The sequence below is a fragment of the Pangasianodon hypophthalmus genome, chromosome 23 (genome assembly GCF_027358585.1).
Source record: "Pangasianodon hypophthalmus isolate fPanHyp1 chromosome 23, fPanHyp1.pri, whole genome shotgun sequence".
Lineage (NCBI taxonomy): Eukaryota > Metazoa > Chordata > Actinopteri > Siluriformes > Pangasiidae > Pangasianodon > Pangasianodon hypophthalmus.
In genome coordinates this window covers 6,505,365-6,527,791 of record NC_069732.1, presented here as the reverse complement: position 1 = coordinate 6,527,791, position 22,427 = coordinate 6,505,365, and the positions used below count along the sequence as shown (strand labels likewise).

At 38.1% G+C, this 22,427-nt stretch overlaps 1 protein-coding gene across 3 annotated transcripts in view; it reads right to left on the bottom strand.

Annotated features, from left to right (window-relative positions):
* snx13 (sorting nexin 13) overlaps positions 1 to 20,270 on the bottom strand; it is a 37,162-nt gene extending 16,892 nt beyond the window's left edge. The window contains exons 1-3 of one of the 3 annotated variants that reach the window (XM_053228497.1): positions 20,026 to 20,270; positions 1,307 to 1,419; positions 1,075 to 1,177 (exon numbers count right to left, since the gene is read on the bottom strand). In XM_053228497.1, coding sequence (XP_053084472.1) covers positions 1,075 to 1,177; positions 1,307 to 1,419; positions 20,026 to 20,142 — 333 coding nt within the window. In that variant the 5' untranslated portion in view covers positions 20,143 to 20,270. Of the gene's footprint in view, positions 1 to 1,074; positions 1,178 to 1,306; positions 1,420 to 17,462; positions 17,653 to 20,025 lie in introns of those variants that run through there. The other 2 variants (XM_026929800.3, XM_053228498.1) reach the window with 2 other exon arrangements.
* Positions 20,271 to 22,427: the final 2,157 nt, after the last annotated feature.

The following is a 22,427-nucleotide window of genomic DNA, read 5'->3' as shown; positions in this document are numbered from 1 at the left end:
ACATGAATATTTGCTAATCTATGAGGGTGAGTCAAATCCTTAAAAAAAAAAAAAACAAAAAAAAAAACCTTTGTGTGACACAAATTAGAACCGAATCTACTTTTTTCTACAGAAATCTGGATACTTGTGGAGCACCAGAACACTTGCATTGAACAAAATGGAGATTTTGTAGAGAAATGATACACTTTTGTAACACTTATTTGCAATAAATAATAATAAATGCAAAATAAAAAAAAAATTAAGGTTTTTATTTGACTCACTCTTGTATAATGATGTTGTAATGATGCTACAACAGAGCGTCATCTTAAAAACCAACCATGTTCTGCATTTTGTCATTCTTTAATTAAGTAAAAAAAAAAATTACCGTTATACAAAATCAGCTAATTTCTGCGATACACGCTGAATAAAACACTCAGGGACATACTGTTAGTTAAATAACCAACTATGGGGTGCTAACAGTAACTCTGTTTTGTGTCAGTCCACATCACACCACATGGTAATTGATTATTTTCCTATAACAGTATGCCCTCAAGGGTTTTATTCCTTACCATAACCACTAACGAAATGCCTTTTCCCCCCCAGATTACTCTTCAAATCCATGTGTGTTCCCACCACTGTTTAATCATTAGTCTCATGGCCTATTTTTTAAACTCTTAAAGGTGTGAGATGGCATCTTATTTCCTTTAAGAATGTACAAAAGCCATAGAAACAATACACTGCCTTCTTCAGTACAGCCAAACTATTTAAATGTAATCATTTTCTGAGTACAGTTACTAAACTTTTGTACAGCAGCCTGTTTATTTACAAATTATTTTGCTTTTTGGGTTTCTACAGTCTGGGGAAATCAATGTTCGACTTTTTTTTGTGACAAATAATCTAAAATTCAGTCACTACTGAATGAAGTTTTAATTTTGTATTTCGTTATGGTTACTCCGGTTACGGAGTACAGTGCTTACAGTGTCGTTTTTCTTCTGGACAAATTTGACACACAGGTTCAAAAATAACCTGATTTGCATGATGTGTTATCTACACTAGAGCATCATGTACCCGTGCTGAGTCAGCTTCTGTGCTTACCTTTGCTATGCCTGTTGGGGTGGGGGGCAGGTAGGAGTGTTCACATTTCTCTAGGTGTTTTTCAGAATTCGTCTTTCCAAATAAAAGCGTGACAGCGAAGCCCCTGAAGAGGAGGAAAAAAAAAATATGAGGCGTCATTACGGAAAACGGACACAGACTCAGGACTGCAGGAGAAAGATAAGCTGTTTTACAGTCAGGGAGAGCAGTGGTGCTTTAAGACAGAGCCACTTACCCGCCAAGAAAACAGAAGATATAAAACGCCAAATAAAATATGGCAAAGGGTCCGAACGTGATGAGGAAAAGCAGGATTCCCAGGCCCCACCATCCCCAGATGGACAGACTGGCCTGGAAAGAAAAAAAACCCCACACAAACACACACAGAGTGATAGGGTTAATGACATTACTTCATCAGAAAATATGTCAGGCCATCACAAACAATAATAAGTGCAGAAGCAGGTGGGCTTGGTCACTCTGTGTGGGAGTACACCATGTGTCTGTGTGAGTGGGCAGGATTTGTCAGAATTAATCCTGGGGCAGGTGGGATTGGGATTTAATGAACAGTCCTGCACACATCTCTAGTACACACTCACTTGTGAACCTTTCATACAGCTGAAGGATTATAAGCTCCGTCTACTAGGGGGCAGCTCGGTGCCATAACATATGAAGCATCTGTAAACTTTTGTGCACTTATCTGGCAAAAGGCTTCAGAATGTTAAAGGGTGCAGGCTGATTGGCTCTCTGTAACTCCATGTGCTGATTTTTGGGAAAACGGTGGACACCGTAATCGTCTGAAGCAGGATATAGTCACTGCCAAACGCAGCTACAGCTGCAAACAATTATTATTTAAGGCTCATTTTCTTTGCCTTAGCATCTCATAGCAAAATTACTACAGTGAACTGCCTGAAGTCAGTAGTGGGGAGGAGAGCAGGCGCCGAATTTGAACGTAGACTACAGAAGCAGTAAGCAGAGAGAATCCAATCCAGACATCCATCAGATTCTCCGAGCGCAGCTATCCCGCTGACCAAGCACTTTCAGTTTTATTTTTAACCACTGCACATGGGTGACTTAGGAAAAAGACAAAAAAAAAAAAAAAAAAAAACAGCAGAACTCCTTCCCTTATCCTATAGCTTTAGAGTGGCTGAAAAACCACACATAGTTTGAAAAGTAAAAAAATAAAAATATAAATAAGTAAGTAAATATATAGGAAACTAATATTACTACTACTACTAATAATAATAATAATATGAAGAAGACGACTAGCAGATTAAATTAAATTTCACTTTACAGATTTTAGGATATGATATGGATATCCTGTGGCACTGCTGTCCAGAGTAAACAAATGTCCTGATCATCATCATGTATTGTGTTTTAAAAAAAAAAAAAAAAAAAAATATATATATATATATATATATATATATATATATATATATATATATATATATATATATACACATACACACACACACTGCCCTCCAAAAGTTTGGAAACACCCTAAGCAAAGTGAGGTTTTGGACAATATCAGCATTAATCTTTATCATTTCCTGGTGTAAATGCATTAAAGTAACTTGTCATTATCACTATAAGTTATCAAGATAATAACAATAATTGTTTTTTTTTATTACATAATAATGGCAATATATACACATCAAAGTCAGACATGCCCCATGGGTAGCTGTGATACCTGATTACTGCTTTAAACCTGGCCAATGTTTTTTAAAGGTTTTTGGGTCAGCACACCTTAAACAGCTTTATGACTGATTGCCAATTAAGTCAAACAGCTTGTAGCCAGTCAAATGACTTGTTTGGCTCGTTTTATAGAGAGTGTTCACGTCTTTCTTGAGAAGATGGCCAGGTCGAAGCAGCTTTCTCTAGAAACACGTCAGTCTGTAATAGTTCTAAGGGATGAAGGCTATTCAATGCGAGATATAGCCAAAAACTTAAAGATTCCACTGAAAGGTGTCTACTACTGTTTGGAACAGAAGGCAAAGTCTGGGTCCAATAAAGACAGAAAGAGGAGTGGAAGACCAAGATGTACCTCTTCTAATGAGGACAAATATGTGAGAGTGTCCAGCCTTCGCAACAGATGCCTAACTTGTCCAGAGCTGACAGCTGAGCTCAACAGTACACGTGATGTACCAGTGTCATGTTCTACTGTCCGTCAGAGACTTCAACAAGCAGGTCTGCATGGCCGTGTATCAACTAAGAAACCACTGTTAAATTTAAACAATAAAAGAAAGAGACTGCAGTGGGCAAAGAAGTACAGAAACTGGACAGCAGACGATTGGATGAAGGTGCTTTGGACAGATGAATCCAAGTTTGAAGTTTTTGGCTCGAAGAGGCGATTTTACGTGAGGCGCAGAGTTGGTGAGAAGATGTTAGATGCCTGTATCACACCCACTGTGAAACATGGAGGTGGCAGTGTAAAGGTCTGGGGCTGTTTTGGAGCAGGAAAAGTTGGTGACCTGTATCGTGTCCAAGGAATATTGAACCAGCATGGATACCGCAGCATTATACAGCGACATGCTATTCCATCTGGTCAGCGCCTTATTGGTCATTGCTTCATCTTTCAACAAGACAATGACCCAAAGCATACTTCCGAGCTGTGCAAGTCATATCTGGAGAAGAAACAGTCAGCCGGTGTCTTGTCTATCATGGAGTGGCCTGCCCAATCACCTGACCTTAACCCCATTGAGCTGCTATGGGAGGAACTGGACCGTGATGTCCGTAAGAAGTGTCCAACCAGTGTGAATCATCTTTGGGCAATCCTCCAGGAGGCTTGGGGTAATATATCAAGTCAATGTTTGAATAAACTGACTGCTCGGATGCCTAGAGTATGCAGAGCTGTAATAGCTGCTAATGGGGATTTCTTTGATGAATCCAAAATTTGAGTATTTTTCTATGTTATGTTCATGTTTATGTTCATAAACTTTTTATTTAATAAAATATGTTTTCATAGTTTGTGTTGTCCCTTATTATCAATGCAAAATGGTCACTAACTAAAGAGGATTTATGCTGATATTGCCCAAAAACCCTATTTTGTTCAGGCGTTTCCAAACTTTTGGAGGGCAGTGTGTATATATATATATATATCTTCAATTACAATGATGTATATTATTACCTTATCTTCCACCTGTACATGTAAAGGAATATATACTATAACAGTGAAAGAAAACACAGTTCTCTGTTGAATCAATTGATTAAATAAAAAAAATTTATTTCACATTCATCATTTTAGCCATTATGTCACAGACTTTTTAAAGATATTCCCTTTAAAGAGCTCCATAATTAAGATTTATCCTGCATCTAGTTACAAGCTGTTTGTTATATTTTTATAGACTTTTAGAAGCATAACTATGGCATTATGGAAAAAGATTTTACTGTAAAGAATTTTAAAATGTGTGCCAAGCAATAGTAAAAAAAATTACCTGAGGCAATAGTCTGTTGTGACTGCTGTTTAATAAAAAGCAACGGCATTGTTTTACCCAAAGATCCAACAGCCCTGCTTTCTTGCCTCCTTTTGGCTCAAAAGACGGAGACTCATGAATTCACAGATAAAAGTTCACCCAAATTAAGTCGGCACAAAGCAAAAGTAAACGCTACCAGAACAAATGCACCTTTAACATCATGTGTCCTTCAGTGACTAGTCTTTAGCACCCTGGCAGACCTTTCTATAAACCTGGTTTTTATCAGTAGATATTGACAGAACACACTTCTTTAATGGGTTACTGAGTTGTTTTCACTACAACATACACAGAACTTCTTGGCTCATTACTTTCACTGTCATGTGTCATGCAACAATTGTGCTATAGACATATAATTTCTTCCAAAAAAAAAACCCACACCCACGAGCTAAAAGTTGCTTTAGAGTTGAAAACATGTTGTGTCTGAGTTTGAGCTGTTCTGAATGATCAGATCTGAACTGCTTGTTCTGAATGGCTCAGTAAAAGATTATAAAAAGCCCTAAAACTGAGAGGGAGCATGTGTCCAGTCACCAGACTTCCTGTTTTTGTCAGTGCAGGAAAGCCGGCCTATTGCGTCACGGCGCACTCCTGACCTAGCGCTACACACACGTACGTGCACTCACACACACACACACACACACACACACACACACACACACACACACACACACACTCTCCGAGTTGAACATTACACAAACTAGGCATACTGCTTTTCTTTAAAAAAAATAAAAAAATAAAAATATGCAGATGTGAAGCAACTTGCTACAATTACAGCATCCGTCCTACAACAACCCCTCACTTTACTTTTCCATGATAATCCGGGGAACCTTTACTGTCAGTAAATGATGAGTTACACTCTTTACCTAAACAAGAGGGTTTAGGAAACACACAATATTCAAGGACAGAATCATTATTATTATTATTTTTATTATTTTAAAATCACGGCTCAGTGAGACGGTTGTGATCCAAAAATTTTTAATAAACTGATTCTAAGCTCCTCAAAGATCAGACCGATGTTAAATAATGTCACACGGCATTTTATAAATGCAGAGATCTCGACACTCCTCACGCTCGACCTTTCACTATTGCTCTCCACCAAAACTGGATGAGCTGATGGATGAATCGGGCATTCACGCTAATCTGAGGACGTGTCGAAATCTTTTAGAGGTGCTCCTCTTTCACAACAGCTACAAAGAAGAGCTATTATTAGTGAGAAAACTAAAGACATTCAGAGAGCTAGGCGAGTGAGGCACTCATAAGACCTGCCTCAAGCTCTCCTGCATGCCATAAAGAACACTAAGTAAGCTCTTCAAAGGTCAGATAAGACGCAGGCTCAGCGCCACAACAAGCATGACTCAACAGGTCACATGGGCGCAGCATACCAAGAGCAAACGAGGGACAAAATAAAAAGACTATTTGTTTCATAGTTGGTCACATAAAAAGAGCAGAGGTGAGTGAAATGGCCATATTATGATTCTGAGGTACAGTCTCACATCCCCCGGTTTTGGATTTACTCCCTTTGTCTTTGTGGGGTTTTTCCGGGTTCTCCAGATTCCTCCCACTTCCCAAACCACGGCGTTAGGTGGATTAGTGACTTGAGGTGTGAATGAGTATGTGAGTGTGCAAATGTGTGTGCGGAGTCCTGTGATAGACTGGTGTCCTATTCAGGGTGTATTCCTACCTCATGCCCAGTGCTCCAGGAAGGGCTCCAGATCCACCAGAATAAAGCGATGGATAAAGGAATGAATGTATGAATGAATGTATGAATGAATGAATCATGATACCCACAGTGTGATCTAAAAATGACAACCTTTTAAAGACTCTTTAGACTCAAGCGAAACCCAGACATACTACAACCTTTGTCGTGAACTATTAAGTGCCACAACAGGCCGAAACGACACGTTTGGTCATGTCTACCATTTGATACGCGTGAATACCACATTATTTGACATGTAGCAGCTTGTGATTAGTGGGCGGAGCTTCAATCATAAAAATGACTCTTTTTCTAGAAGACCCGCATTCATAAAGAGTGATTATTTGAGTTACTATATCCTTTCTGGCAGCTCGAACCAATCTGGCCATTTTCCTCTGATCTCTCTTATCAACAAGGCGTTTCCATCCACAGAACTGTCCCTCAGTCAGTGTTTTTTTTGTTTTTGTTTTTGTTTTTCGCACTGTTCTGTGTAAACTCTAGAGACTGCTGTGTGTGAAAACCCCAGATGATCAGCACTTTCTGAAATACTCAAACCAGCCCATGCCCCAGTTAAAGTCACACAGATCACACTTTTTTCCCCATTCTGATGTTTGATGTGAACATTAACTGAAGCTCTTGACCTGTATCTGCACGATTTTATGCAATGCTCTACAGCCACATGATTGGCTGATTAGATACCTGCATAAATGAGCAGGTATACAGGTGTTCCTATTAAAGTGGACAGTGAGTGTATGTATTAATAGAACAGAATGTCTGAATCAACAGATTTAAAGAAGCAAAAGTCTTTCCTTTGTAAGTGTCTTCACAGTGAAATAAACATTTTATTTCTACAATTATCTACAGACTAGAGTTTTGTTGGCAGTTTAGCAAAAATATGCACATATTTAATTACACCAAGGATTCTCAAAATTTTTGGGCAAACAACCCCAAATGGACAATATGAATTTTCTGTAACCCAAAGTCTTTAAATTTCAGATTTATAATTTAGGACAACTGTAACATTTGAACATTTCATTATGTTCATAAGAAAGGAATACTCCTTGCCCTCACTTTAATCAGTGCTTTCTGAATGTTCTACAAACGTTACGCATTAGTTTTTAAAATGTTTGTTACAAAACTCCTGCACAACTATCTGTTATGACTTTAACTCCAAACAGGACAAGGAAATCCTCAAATCAAAGCTTCAAATCCACACCCAAAATAATCAATACGGATGTTCACACCAGCCACAATAGCACAGGGTTCTCGTGAAATATATATATATATATATATTTTTTTTAAACTTTAAGCCTACCGCTTGTAGAGCAGAGGGGAAAAAATGCCTAAGGTGGAAAAAAGCCATGGATAGAGCTTGAACACTGTGGCTGATTATTCTGGGTGATGATTTGAAACAGAAAAGCAGTGTGTGGAAGCAGCGCATTTTTCACATCCCTTCTGAAACAGGTTAAAGCAGTCAGCCCACTCTCTGTACGTGTGGCAGAACTTCACCTAGTAATGTTTTAAAATAAACAAATCAGTGTCCTTCCTAGTTTCACTCAACCACACATGGAAACAAGCTGTACTGGTGCTGACATACAGTTCCCTTCTACTTTGTGTTACACCAGGATAAGCTTAATTCAGGCAGAGCTGGCAGAAGCCTCCAGTTCTCTCTTAAAGATCACCAGATGAGATCTCTTGCAAGAATACACATTTGGAGACAGCAATGAAAACGTCTGGATTGGTGCAACAGAAAATCGTTCGCCCTATCGTTGGGAGATCGTGAGTTTGAATCTGACGACGCCCCAGCCATTTGTTACCCGGGATCCAAGAGAGCTGAATTGGCGAGATTTTATAGGCTCTCTCCCCTGTCGATCACAGCGACACTAGCCAACTGCGAGTATCTGTAAGCTCGTGTATGCGGAAGAGGGCAGATAGCGCTTTGTGTTATGCTGCCCTGAGATGCAGTATGAGCAACAGTTCTGAATGAAGATGGTTGGCTTCATGTCTCTCAGAGGAAGCATGTGTTAGCTTTCACCCTCCCTAGTTGATGGCTGCGGTATTTATCTTAAAGGAGAGAGGAACTGGAAGATGACCAAATTGGTTTGGTTTAAGGGTGGGTGGTAATGTAGTACTGGACAAACTGAGTTTCAAATCTCTAAGCTGCTTGAAATATGGGCAGCAATAAAAAAAAAAAAAAAAAAAAGGTGTGCTTGCCAATACTGTCTGAACAGCAACAAGGATACGGTATCAAGGATGTAAGCCAGGATGGCTGAAAAGTCGCCTGACACCTGTTAAGCATGTGTCACATGTGCAAATAACAGATTATACGCAGTAGAAACAATCTTTTGCAATGCAAAAACCGTTGAGTTGAACCTTCATTTTGAAAACTTGCTTGAAACGTTTTTACTCCTCTTGGCAATAAGAGTGCACAGATTACCCAAAAAAAAAAAAAATTGGGGTGGGTTTTGGAGAGAAACCTGTGAACATAGCATCAGTTATGCTCATTCTGCTATGTTTTACATAGATACTCGGAGAGAAACACGATGCAGGATAGACCCACGATGCCGTCTTCCCAGGATAGAGTTTTAGATTGAACTATTTCACATCAGGCCTGACTAGAAATAGACGCTGAATGATTTCATCAACTCTCTCCAAGCAGAGTTTGAATGGCCCTGAACGTGCAGCTATTCGGACATAAAGCTATTTATCAGCTAAATTCCCAAGCTGCTGCACACTTCGCTCATCTCATCTACACTGGCATTGTACAGAAACCACTTCACAAGAGGTTGAGCAAGAGGCTTTATACCACAGTGCTCCTGCATTCTCAATTCTGAGTGCTCAGAAGGAGTTAATTAATTAACTTTCTGGAACACCGGCTGTAATTCAAATGACAGGGTTATATTAAAGCTGTAATACATAATCATTTCTGTAGTAACAACTTACACAGAGATTTGTATGGTGGAAAAATCTACATAATATAAGGCTATCACCAGAAAATGCACAATTGCTTTTAGGGGTGTAAATTGTGACACTTCAGTCACACTTTGGCACTGGCTTCATAATTCAATTCTATTCTCAGCATATTGTGCATTTTTGTCTGTATAAACTAAATAATTCAAAAATGGCGACAGTTTACCATTTCTTAAAAATAAATGAATAAATTTATCAATTCTTCCAAAAATTGATTGAATAAACAAAGTCTCTGTCCCGGGGAAATGTTCAGTTGAAACAGAATGAGCGCCGCAGCAGTGACTGAGGTGTCATTTTTTCAGAAATAAAGCTCCAAAGTCGACTAAAATGCCCATCTTCCGTGATCTTTTTCTTGGGCACTGCTAAAGAGCTATTGGCCACCTCACTAATGCAGATGATCGCCAGTATTAGCGTAGGCTAATACTCTCAATATATATGTTATATATATATGTTAACATATATATTGAGAGCACGTTCTCTCAATATATATGTTAATTATATGAGTTGCATAGATTGTGACTTCTGGTGTACAAACAGCGCAATCACATTACATGCATACTTAATAGAATGATAACTTCCACGATGCACATCATCACATCATAATGCATCGTTACACCCCTAACTGCTTGTGTACGTGTGTGTTTTCTGGTAAGGTTTGCACTCAAACTCCTCTGTATTTTCAGAAATGTATCATATTGGCACACCCGGCTGAGTTTGCGAGTGTGTGAAAATTTTATTTTCATTAAACTTTAATGTATTAAAGTCATCACACACTACCATTAAACCAAACTCACTCTGTCTTTTGATATTTTTTACTCTATGAGAGAGAAATGTTGTACCACATACATTTCAACATTAAATGACGTGTCTGGTTACATTTCAAAACAGCTTGAAATGTAATTTCGTGTTAATACTCGTACTCATGACGTCACCACCCGATAACCTCCAGAGAAACTCCGCCCATGGTGGGAAAGCGACACATTCACTCGAGAGAAATACAAAAAGCTCCAGGTTACTGAGCTGCACTGTTCAGTGAAGGAGTGCTATTAAAAAACACATCTTAAGGGAATAAAATGGACTTGTACAGTAGCTTTATTTCTGACAATACAGATTTACACTTTTTATTTATCAACAGTGTAGCTGTGAAGTTAGACAGACTCGTTTCTCCTGTGATGCTTTATATGTGCTTAAAAACTGGGTCAAACTGTGCTCATAACCTTCTTCTATTTCCTGTCATATGAGCACCTGAAAGTGGGTTTACAAAAACCAAATAAATGTAAGAACCAAAAGTAATGAGTGCAGAGACTGAATATGGAACAACGCGTACCACATGAGTGATCTGGGGACCTGTAACCAACCTGGTTTACTGTAACCAACGTAGTTAATGGTGTCACAGTTCTACTGTTAGAGGATCTTCATCACATACTCAGACATGCAGAACACACATTATCACACATAGCATTAAACAAAAATTTGATTAGGATCCTCTCATACAATCTGACAAGACATCCTAAAGAATCCTAAAGAATCCCTGACTGCACAGAAAACTTTCCAAGCTGATTCAATCCAGGTTAAAGAAATCACAGAAGCGATTGGGAAGTTCACATTTGAAAACGCACACAGGGCTACAGAGAGCTACGTAACCGACTGCACAACTAGTTAACCGCAGAATACGAAAAGCCTCATTCTTCAGACACATCCCCATCTTGTGAATCACACCAGTGAAAGCTTAGCCATGTTTAATTTTGTTCCATCCTAACACACAGTTTTTCTTTCATTATATGCTGCTGAATAGAGTCATAACAGATCAATAACTGTGTCGTTATAAGTTTCCCTTATCGTACTTTTATAATGTTAATCAAATGAAAATGGAAACCTAAGACATGTATTCAGGCAACGCTTATTTTTCGCTGTATTGAATGTATCGTATCGTGTAGAGGCACCACCATACAGCATCAAATTTGGATTTTATGTATCGTTCCACCCCTGGTAATGACACCAATAACTGGAGACACGTTATCACATTGCATTCTGAAGACAGAAGCTCCACGTCGGCTGAAGAAAATGTATCAGAGCCATTTCTTATCGTTCTTATGAAAGTGATTGCACAGGATTGCAGCAGGGTTACAGGGTCACGGTAAACACAACCCGACTGCTGAGTACACAACTACGCAAGCCTCGAACACATTTCTGTACATGTTTTCCTAAGAGAAGATTGACATGTGCATTCCTATTGTTAGTAGTTTTAACTATAAGCAGTAGTATTATAGAAATGATGCCTACTCGTCTGATTTACAAGCTAATCTATATTTCCTCAACAATCACCTGAGCTTTAAATGGGCCATAATGGCATAAGAGAAAACCCATCAGCCCGTCCACTCAGCAGTTTATAGTGCATAGCTGATTAACTGTGTAATGTGGGCACTGATTAGACAGTACACACAGGCCACGCTTACATAGACTTCTTGTAAGCTGCTTACTTCCTCTATGGACAATCAAGTCCTAACCTGCGTATCACCACGTCTGTTACAAGACCGATCACAGAAGTAGAAAAATGCACCAATCACATTTTTGATATGATACCAAAATCAGAGTCAGATATAATCCGATACCCTTTATCTATTTATGATGCGGTTCAGATGGGAAATAATGATCTTGACTAAGCTACCTGATTTCACTGGATAAAAATAAATAAACTGAGAGTCACTAACATGTTCTTACAGCATGTCTTTAAAAAAAATGGCAGTGGAGTGTTCCTAATGCTGTCAGACCAACAACAGTCCACTACCAATATTCAGAATCGATCAGTGCACGGTTATAAATGTCATATGACTTGGTAAATCTCATTAGTTACTTGGTATTAGTTTGAATAATAACAGACTACAACATCTCTAAAAAATGGGAAAGGTGAGGATTGAGAGCAACTGTAATAAATAAGCAGTCTTTACAACCGTGGTGAGCAGAAAAGCATCTCAGAATTCACAGCACACTGAACCTTGAGGTGGATGGGCTACAAGTGCAGAAGACCACATCAGATTCCACTCCTGTCAGCCAAGAACAGGAATAATGAGGCTATAGTGGGAGCAGGATCACGGAAACCTGGACAGCTGGGCTTCTTTCAAGGTTCGAACCTGGCAAGAGATACTCACTGTGCTTACAACCTGACCTGAGTGTGACTAACCATGTCAACGGTGTGTGGATGATGGACGCACCACGTCCTCACTCTGACAGAGCAGGATGGCTGGTGTGAGAATCATCACAGCATATCAACCAGGCAGATTAATCTACAGTGTGAGCGTACAAAATATAAGCACCAACTTGACTTTACATGTACTTCAAATGTCCGGCTGGCTCTAAGGAACAAGATTTCAAGAATGTATTTCTAGATTCCTGCATCAGCAAGCAAACTAAGCAAAATTTCCCAAAAATAAGTAAAGTTACATGGTGCTGACTCACTCACCATTTTCCAGAGACGTTTAATGTCATATTAATGAGGCGTAGAAGTAGTGAAGATGTTGGTGCAAATGTTGGACTCAAAGTCCCAGAATGCAATACAGCTATACGATGCTGTTGCTCCGAGTTACACCAGAGACTTGGCCCGGCTAGTTAGCGAGATGACAAGTGCGATGGCGGTATTAGCATTAAGCTTTGGAAGCAAATCTGTGTGAGCAGAGTGTACAGATGAGGAGGTGAGAGAGCTGGACAGACTAAAGGACTAAAGCGCCGCTGCATCACTCTCTTTATGTAGAGATGAAGCGAGAGCTAAAATCCCACTGCAGCACTATCAGAAGGTAGTCGAACGGCATTGTGGGTGATGTAGGAAATCGTTAACTACAGTGAAAACAGACTATCATCATGTCAATGAAAGAAGTTAAAACTGGATCTGCAACAACTGATTGATATTTATTAGTTCCACAACGTTGATGATAAAAAATATCTTGGTAACAAAACTTAGTTTCGGACTAGTTGGCTTGACGATGCTTATTTTATTTATTTAAAAATTGGGGAAATACAGAAAGTGGATGCTTCATGGCAGAAGACAGATCAGTACAGTGAGTAATATTATAATACTGAAATCAAAGTCTGAAGTTAAAAATAGTGTGTGTGTGTCATTGTCTGCGTTTCAGCCGGGTCTATTTTAGTTTAGAGGATAAAGAAATGTGTCACATTTTGAAATCGTTCCTCTATCGTTTGCTAACACGGCTAAAACACGACAAGGTTTACAGAAAACACAGACGTTACCTTCCCCAACTTTACTGTGAATCAGCAGACCATTTAATGCTAGCTGTCTAACTTCACTCAAGTAAAAATAAAAAAAGATTTGACGCCGCTGAAGGTCACATGTTAATGCTAAAGATTAATATGCAGGTCATTCTGGTGGATTTTTCCTTTAATGAGTGATACCGAGTGTTTAAGGTGCTTGAGGAAAGATCATTATCAGGGTAATTGTTGCTACGAGTACGTCTCTGACTTTCTTTAAAAACAAAGGCTGCTTAATTCAAAGTTAATCTTCGACAAGCATTCATATGTAAATACACAACAACAATATTTTTGTAAATCCCACTCATCAGTGGGTTTATGTAAATGTCTTCTCGTCTCCTCTGCACTACCTGATGAGCGTAAGCCCTGAGCGAGAGCGGATAATAAGATTAAGATGAGCGTGCGCTCTTTCAGCATCTTTAATAAGTGCTCTATAAATACTCCTTGAGTGTATCCAGGGCTTTGTGTAAAACAGGTGGGCAGGAGTTCACCTCCTTAACACAAACGCACAGCACTTAGCACGGCGCTCTGATAGGACAGGTGACTCATCAGTTTTCTGATCACAGCACAGGCTGCAGATGAAGCGCTCTGGCTTTTATCTACTGTCTTACTGTGTGTGTTAACACGGTGTGAAGCTGAGCGAGTACAAAGGGCAATCCTGTGAGCAAAAAAAAAGAAAACACTAGAGCATATGGGAGCTTGGCTAAAATAGGCTTACCTATAGCGGTTTCAATCACGGTTGCCAGATCTGTAGCTTTGCTGCAAGTCAAGTGGGTTTGATTTATTTATTTTTTTATTTATTTCTCAGTATAACTGGTATTCACTGGAATTTCTGGAGTGGCGTGTAATACAGTAGCGCTACATAAAGTATAAAGTATAAATATACAACTGTGTGAGGTGAGAGCAAAATATACAATAAATATACAGGACAAATTGGAAGCAGGGCTTTTCTTTAAAACACATTCGATTAATTATCTATATATATTACATATAATTTATTATTTATACCACAATCCTAGAGAAAGCGACTCTATAACTAGGGATAGTAAATATTATGATATAATATTATGAAATAAACTATGATCAGGTGGGGCGAGTGATATGAGGAAAAATATCACTATATCTCAAGACATTTCGATGATATATATGATACAGTATACATCATGATATAGCCTATAGGTTTGGTAACAAACCACCAGTAAAAAAAAAAGGGGGGTGAGACACTTAATGTTTTTGGACATTTTTATTTAATGTCTACAAAAATAAATTAGCACTGAAAAGGAGAAAAATTTTTTTTTAAAGAATTTAACAATTTTTTTAAAAACCATTTTAAATACTCAAAGCAGTTTGAAAATGTAACATTACCTGAGCTGCTTCCAGACATTGTCACTGTTATTTAAAGAAATAAATATTGTTATATCCAGGATATCTTTTCAAAAAAAAAGTGTATTGTGACATACCGCAATATTGATCAGTTTATATTGTCGTATTTCCCAGCTTTATGATACATTTTTCACAATACGCTTTGGAGATTTTCTGACAGTGTCACAATAACTTTTAAAAAAAATTTTTAAACAATTACAAACTTAGAACCAGCTGATTTGATGTTAACATTTTGTAGTGAACCTTTAAAATTTAGATTTAAAAATGTTACATTTCATCAGAGGTTTCCTTTTTCCTGTTTTTCATTCATTCATTTATTTTCATAAACATTACATAAAACTATCATTCATTTATTAGATGCAACATACTGTTTCACTGGCAGTTTGTTAGCAAACCTAAATTGCTCAATCCTACCAAAAAACACACATACACACACACACACACACACACACACACACACAACATACTTCCGTAGAAACACCCAACACACACTTAAGCTATAAATACACTGACATTCTTAAATCTTACACTAAATTTTCGAAACATTTTAAATCCTAATTTTAAAATTTGTAAGAAGTGTATAGGGTTTGAAATGGTTTTCGACCTATTAATCATAAAATCTTGGATATTTTATCTGTGTTCATTTTCTTTATTTCACCAATCTGATGCAAATATTTGTTTTTATTCAATATTTACAAAAAACATGTAGTGACAAGAGGAAAAAGGTCATTTTCAACGTCACGTCAGCAATTACTTAGTGTGAGTTATAACATAGCAGGAAACTGATGACACATGCAATACTCTTAAAGACGTATGCTGACGTCATATATGGTGATATTAGTCTCATATGGTCAGATCACTCAGCGCTTTTTAAACCTAGCATTTCTAATATAAATTAAGCACTAATGGTAAATACTGGCAAGCAATCATAACGCAAACTATAGAAATTTACAATATTGTAAATTTCTAATATATATATATATATATATATATATATATATATATATATATATATATATATATATATATATATATATATATATATAGAGAGAGAGAGAGAGAGATCAAAATGCATAAAGAATAAAATATTATACTCTTGTTGTGGAGCTCTGGACAGAAATTAAATCCCTTAAAGCCGGGTTTTATGCGGTACAACCCGATTTTACTGTCGCAAACAAAAATCACACATCGTAAGCAAGAATTCTTGAGTCGCAAATTGAGATTAGCGATCTCAGACGTGCCCAAAAACAGCTGACGACAAAGTTCAGGAACTGTCAGAAATTTTTTATTAAAACCTCAGATTGTGAGCACTGCTACGACGTTCATCTAAAATCCACCAAAACGAGGACGGCGTAGGATTACGCACCAAAAATTCGCAGGAGAGCCACAAATACGGTAGGGGAAATGCTGAAACATAAACGAAACATGCTAATGGACGGAAAAATATTCTTATTCCCTCAAGTTCACTTTGAAAAATGATTCATGTGACGTTATTTACTGTACGAATCCCGGATCGCGCTGATGATGTAATGCTGTAAACACTGCAGACTGTAGTCATTTTTTTTCATCATAGGTCTATCGTTAGAGGATCTTCTTATCGCAGGGAGTGTTGAATCCGCTCAAGATTTTATTGGGAATATCTCATGCAATACTCAAACACCTGCTGAAACTAGAGTCGAAAACAGTCTCGTGAGTTTAAACAGTGTGAAGATTTTCACATGAGTGAATTCACACGCAGGGAAAACCTGAGAGGAAGGGATTGGTTTGTTATGGGCTAACCTGCTTTCCTTTATCATATAATCTTGGTGCGGTTCATATTTCTGTACTATATGATTACGATCTTCACATGCAAAAGTGTTAATGGAAAGATGGATGAAGTTGATGGAAAGTTAAGGCCACTTCCTCATGCCTTTGCAGCACAGCAAGAGAGCGGAGGAGATTTCTTGTGACAAATACCATCTCTAACTTTCTCACAGTTCAAAAGGAAAATTCAATCTCTCTGAAACTGAGTTATGTTTGTATTTGTGGTCAACATGCAAAGAAAAAAAAAGATCTAAACTGTGTGTGTGTGTATGTTTTAGGAAGGATGCTTTGCTGTTGCAACCAAGTGGTGAGAAATTTACACTGGAAACACTGGGTGTGTTTGTTTAATTAATCATTAACCTCCTGCCAGGCTTTTCTAACATGATGTAGATAGATAGCAAGCTAAATACAGGTACTAGATGTGCAACAAAAATGAAAATATTAATAAAAATGTCTGGGGTTTAAGTGGTTGACACTCCACACACCTTTAGAAACCCAAGTGTCTGTAAGAACTGCATCGTTTTCACCTGGAAGTCTGAGCTCCACTTTACTCCAAAAATGTCACCAAAGAATGGTCTATTTATCCAGCTAGCTAGTGATTAGTAAGGAGAAGTATCCAAACTGAGCCTTTGAGCATTAGCGCTGTAATCCGTGTGAACACAGGCGTGTTTATTTCCGTGCACTGCCCCGTGTTTACCTGTTAGCTAAGCTAGCTAGCTGGGAAGCTATCATGGAGGCTAATCCAACTAGCCAAGTGCTGTCACACAACACCGCGGAAAACAAAACTTGTCCAGCCGGAAGCATTACCGCACACTCACCTCTGCAAACATGGTGTGAGACGTCGAGGCAGAAGCCGCGCAGGTTAACCCCAGCACATTTTACCAGCTGTGTTACAGCGCTCTTACGGGTTTTTTCTTTTAAAAACAGACAAGCTTCCAGACTCGCTGCACTCTCCGAGGAGTCTCCATATTGCGAGGTTTACGTGCAGGATGCCCCGCCCCCACGCCTAAGTCGCGCCCTGATTGGTCGGACTGACGTGACGCAACACACTCGCCCGTGATTAGTGCAAAGGCATTCAACTCAAACTGAGGCGAATAAAAAGATACAGCAGATTTCCACATTATCTGATTAATTAACATTTATTAACACTGTATTAAGTCATAAAATACAGCTACTAACTGTAACCGTGTGTTGCTGTGGAGGTTTATCAGCTTTCCTTCACCACTACAGGAGCTCTGTTCATCCAGTGTTTCTATCTGTTTCAGGGGGAAGTAGCTAAGGTACTGTATTCTCCAAAAGCCACCAGAAGTCGCCGGATGACGTCATAGACCTATCTGCATAAACTCTGAATCGTCACCATCACACATATCGTAACTGGTTACGTTAAAGAAGAAAGAATAAAGCAGAGCAGGTTAGACTAGACTAGAATGGAATAGAAAAGAATAGTTTTTTAAATCACAATAGAATAGAATACAGTTTTACAATAATAAAATAAAAGTGACATGTAGCCAAGTGTGGTGACAAATACTCGGAATTTGTGCTCTGCATTTAACCCATCCAAGTGCACACACACAGTAGTGAACACACACACACACACACCATGAACACACACCCGGAGCAGTGGGCAGCCTTTTTTTTTTGCTGCGGCGCCCGGGGAGCAGCTGGTGCCTTGCTCAAGGGTCTCACCTCAGTCGTGGTGTTGAGGGTGGGAGAGAGCGCTGGTCATTCACTCCCCCACCTACAATCCCTGCCGGACCTGAGACTCGCACCCATGACCTTCAGGTTCACCTTCGGGTTGCAAGTCCGACTTTCTATCCATTAGGCCACGACTGCCCCCAAAATAGAGTTTTATCATAAATGGGGTCTCTGGAGGACTAGTGGTTAGGCTTCGGTGCTCTTTCCGCTGCGGCCCAGGTTCAACTCTCAGCCAGGGAACCAGGGAACTGACCCCAGCCACTGGGGGTGCACACAACCATACACCCCCAAGCCCGGATAAAACCGGGGAGAGTTACACCAGGAAGGGCATCCGGTGTAAAAACTGTGCCATGTCAAATATGTGGATCAACGATCTGCTGTGGTGACCAACAACAACAGGGGGGTTTCATAGAATATATTAGTTTTATCAGAAAGGAATAGAAGAGAAATGATTTATTAGAATAGAATAGAATAATTTATTCCATAATAGAATAGAATAGTTTTATTGGAACGGAAGAGAATAGAATAGAATCATTTTTATCATAACAGAACAGAATAAAATGGAGTTTTGTCAGGTAGAATAGAATTGTTTTATCAGAATGGAATAGAGGAGAATAGAATTATTACAATAAAATAAATTTTTTTTATCATAACAGAATGTAAAAGAATAGATTGGAGGTTAATCAGAATAGAATGGAATAGAATTATTGGAATAAAATAGAATAATATGTGTTCATGGTAGCATAGAATAGAAGAGAATAGATTTAATAGAATAGAATCATTTTATCATAACAAAATAGAATAGAATGGAATAGAATATAGTAGAGTAGAACTGAATTGAAATAAAATAGAATAATTTGAGTTCATGGTAGAATAAAATAGAAGAGAAGAGAAGAGAAGAGAAGAGAAGAGAAGAGAAGAGAATTTCTGGCCCAGAAACCAGAACCCAGCTCCTCTCTCTTAGCTGAAGCAGAGCTATTTAGCTCCGCCTCTTTTTCCTTAAAAGGCAGCACAGAAGGCTTGGGTCTGGAGTAAGCATAAGACATTTTAGTGTTTTCAGTGACAATATTTCCAACTGTAATTAACTTTACAGGCAGCAGAGAGCCGTAAAAATGACAAACTCCTCCTCTAATGCCATGAACAATGTTCCTTTTACCTCCTTTTTAATCTCACAGCACAGAATTGTTGCTGCATCTACAAACACCACGCCAGTGCATTAATGTTAGATTTCTAATGTATTGATTATTCATGTTTACCAAAAATCAGGTAGCATGAAGCAAATATCATAAAAACTAAATAAAATAAATAAACAAGCAAATAAAAAATCAGACTAGGTTCATATTTTTGATACAAAAAAAAAAAAAAGAAAAAGCTGCATTCCCAGCCTTTTGGGATCTAACACAAAACAGCTGAACATCAAATTCTGCTGAGTTCTGTGTAAATCTTTATCTCTCTCTCTCTCTCTCTCTCTCTTTCCCTGTATGTGTGTATATATATGTATATGTGTGTGTGTATGTGTGTGTGTATATATATATATATATATATATATATATATATACACACACACACACACACACACACACACACGTACATATATATATACACACACACACATATATATATGTGTGTGTGTGTGTGTGTGTGTGTGTATATGCAGAGAGACAGAGAGCATGTATATAGAGATACCTGTCCCAGATTGAATAAGGCTCCAAATGGGTCACACTGTAGACACGGGTGCAGACAAACATAATCCCAGGTTCCATCTGAGGCTCTGTAGGAGGTCACAGTAACCAGGTTCCCCATCGTACACGAGCCAAATTTGTCACTCACTCGCTTCTCATGTCTCCTTGTTTCAGTACATAGCACCTTTTTTGCATAATGCAAATCTCAGATTTCGAAGGACTGAGCATCACGTTGACACTGCAACACTGATAGCACACACACACACACACACACACACAAGATTCAGTTCTGGCTGAGTCACAATCCTCCACATGATTTTATCAATCACAAGGTAAAGCAAACTTTGAACCCTTGGAGACTTTATGGCCGTATCCTACAGTGTTTTTTTTAAATCTCCAGTCTACATTCTCACGCAAATACCAGCTTCAGAAACATTAAATTTCATTCAGAAACATTAAGCTGCATACATAACTGAATGTCAGGGGTAGAAAAGGTACTGAGAAATGATCTGTAAGTGAAAGTACAAATAATGTGTCAAAATCTTTATTAAAGGTGGAGGTATTCAACCAAAAAGGGACTCAAATGAAAGTTAAAAAAAAAAAAAAGTTGCTAATAGTACTAAAAAGTAAAAAGAATTTTTTTAAAGTAGCTGATGAAATTAAGTTACTGTCATGTTTTCATGTGAAAACTTTTATCACTTATATAAACCTGCTATAAGCAACTATGTTTTTTTTTTTTCCTGAATGAGCATTCAGTCTCTGTAGGCCATAAGCATGACTAATGCTCCATAGTTTACTAATGAATTAATTCGAATTTAAAATATCATGCAAATAACTAACATTCACCTAGCTAGAGTTTGACATGCTCAAATCAGTGCTATCTGACCTGGCATCAGCAAAGAAAAAACAGGCTTAGTTAAATCTAGCCAGTTAAAGTTAGCAAATAAGCAAAACCTAGCATGCTTTTACAAAGAGCTGGAGTTCATGCCTTACAGGGAGGCATAAAGTTTGCTTCATTTTGTACGAGTCTTTGCTTTCTTCAGCATATTGAAACGTTTTCCTGAGGTAGGGCCAGGGGCGCTCATCCTCAACCTCTACACTGCAGTCCAGTTTCTGTATCCGTATTCAAACACACACGGATAGCTATAGCACTAACTGCATTCTGTAGCATGAAAAGGTGACAGCAGATGACGAAATGGCGTGATTCCATATAGTTTTTTCTACACTGACAAACCTGATTGGATGGTAAGCTTAAATGATTGGATGCTATACCGAGCCCATTTGTGTGATGTGTAGCAGACAGACATTGGCTAAATGAGAGACGAAGAAAACTTCAAGATTTGTAAAGAGTTCTTTGAAAGTCTAAATGGACATAGAAGTCTGATTACTGTTAATTATCACCTTTTTTGTGCATCCTTAATCTCTATAGACAGCTCTCTATGGACACTTTATGTTGCACGTGCACTTTATGTAAAGATGTGTAGTCTCTTGTAGTTCTGTGTTGTTTTATGTAGCATGGTTGAAATGACAATAAAGCCACTTGACTTGACCTAAGAGCATTAAGGGGAGTCTGTGCAAAGTAAATTACATCATTTGGAGATTAATCCTAAGTGGGATTTCATGAGCGTGTTAAATATTCATCACTATGCTTTCAGACACAGCTACAAAATAGTGCACTATTTGGTGAATATGTTCATGACCATGTTCATGTTTTTGAAAGTGACTCGTTCTGGTCGGACGGTAGTTTAAAAAGGTGCACTGCTGAAAATAGCATTTTAGCAAGTGATAATATTTTGAATATAGTCAAATGTATCTAGTATTTCCTATTACAAGGTCACAACAAACCAAACATGAGATTACTAAAACCTATTTCTATACATTTTTACTCATTTCAAGCTTGAAATAGTCTTGTTCTGTTGGTAGATCATTCTTGCTCATTGTAAGCATTTATTTCTAGAAAGAAGCAAAATGATCTGCCAATAGAACAAGAAAATTAAAAGTTTGAAATGAGTAAAAATGTCTAGGAATAGGTTTAATAATCTTATATTTGGTTTGTTGGAATCTTACAATGGGAATACTCTATAAATCGGACTATATTCAAGATTCATTTACTTGCACGCAGATGTCTTTTTTTTTTTTTTTGCAGTGTGTAGAAGTTAGACACCTGGACAGGGAGGATCATGATGAAGATGAGACCATGGTTCAAATAAAAAAGTAGAGAAGCAGGAAGAAGAAAATTTACATTCGTCTGAAATCTAAAATATACACTGCTAATAATAACTGTTATAATCTAATAAGATGAAGAAGGGACTAAAAATGAAGAAGGGGATGAAAATATAAAAGTAGTTAGAGAAACCATGACAGAGAAAGACAAAACTAGAAGAAACACTGCCAGAGAGATCTGCA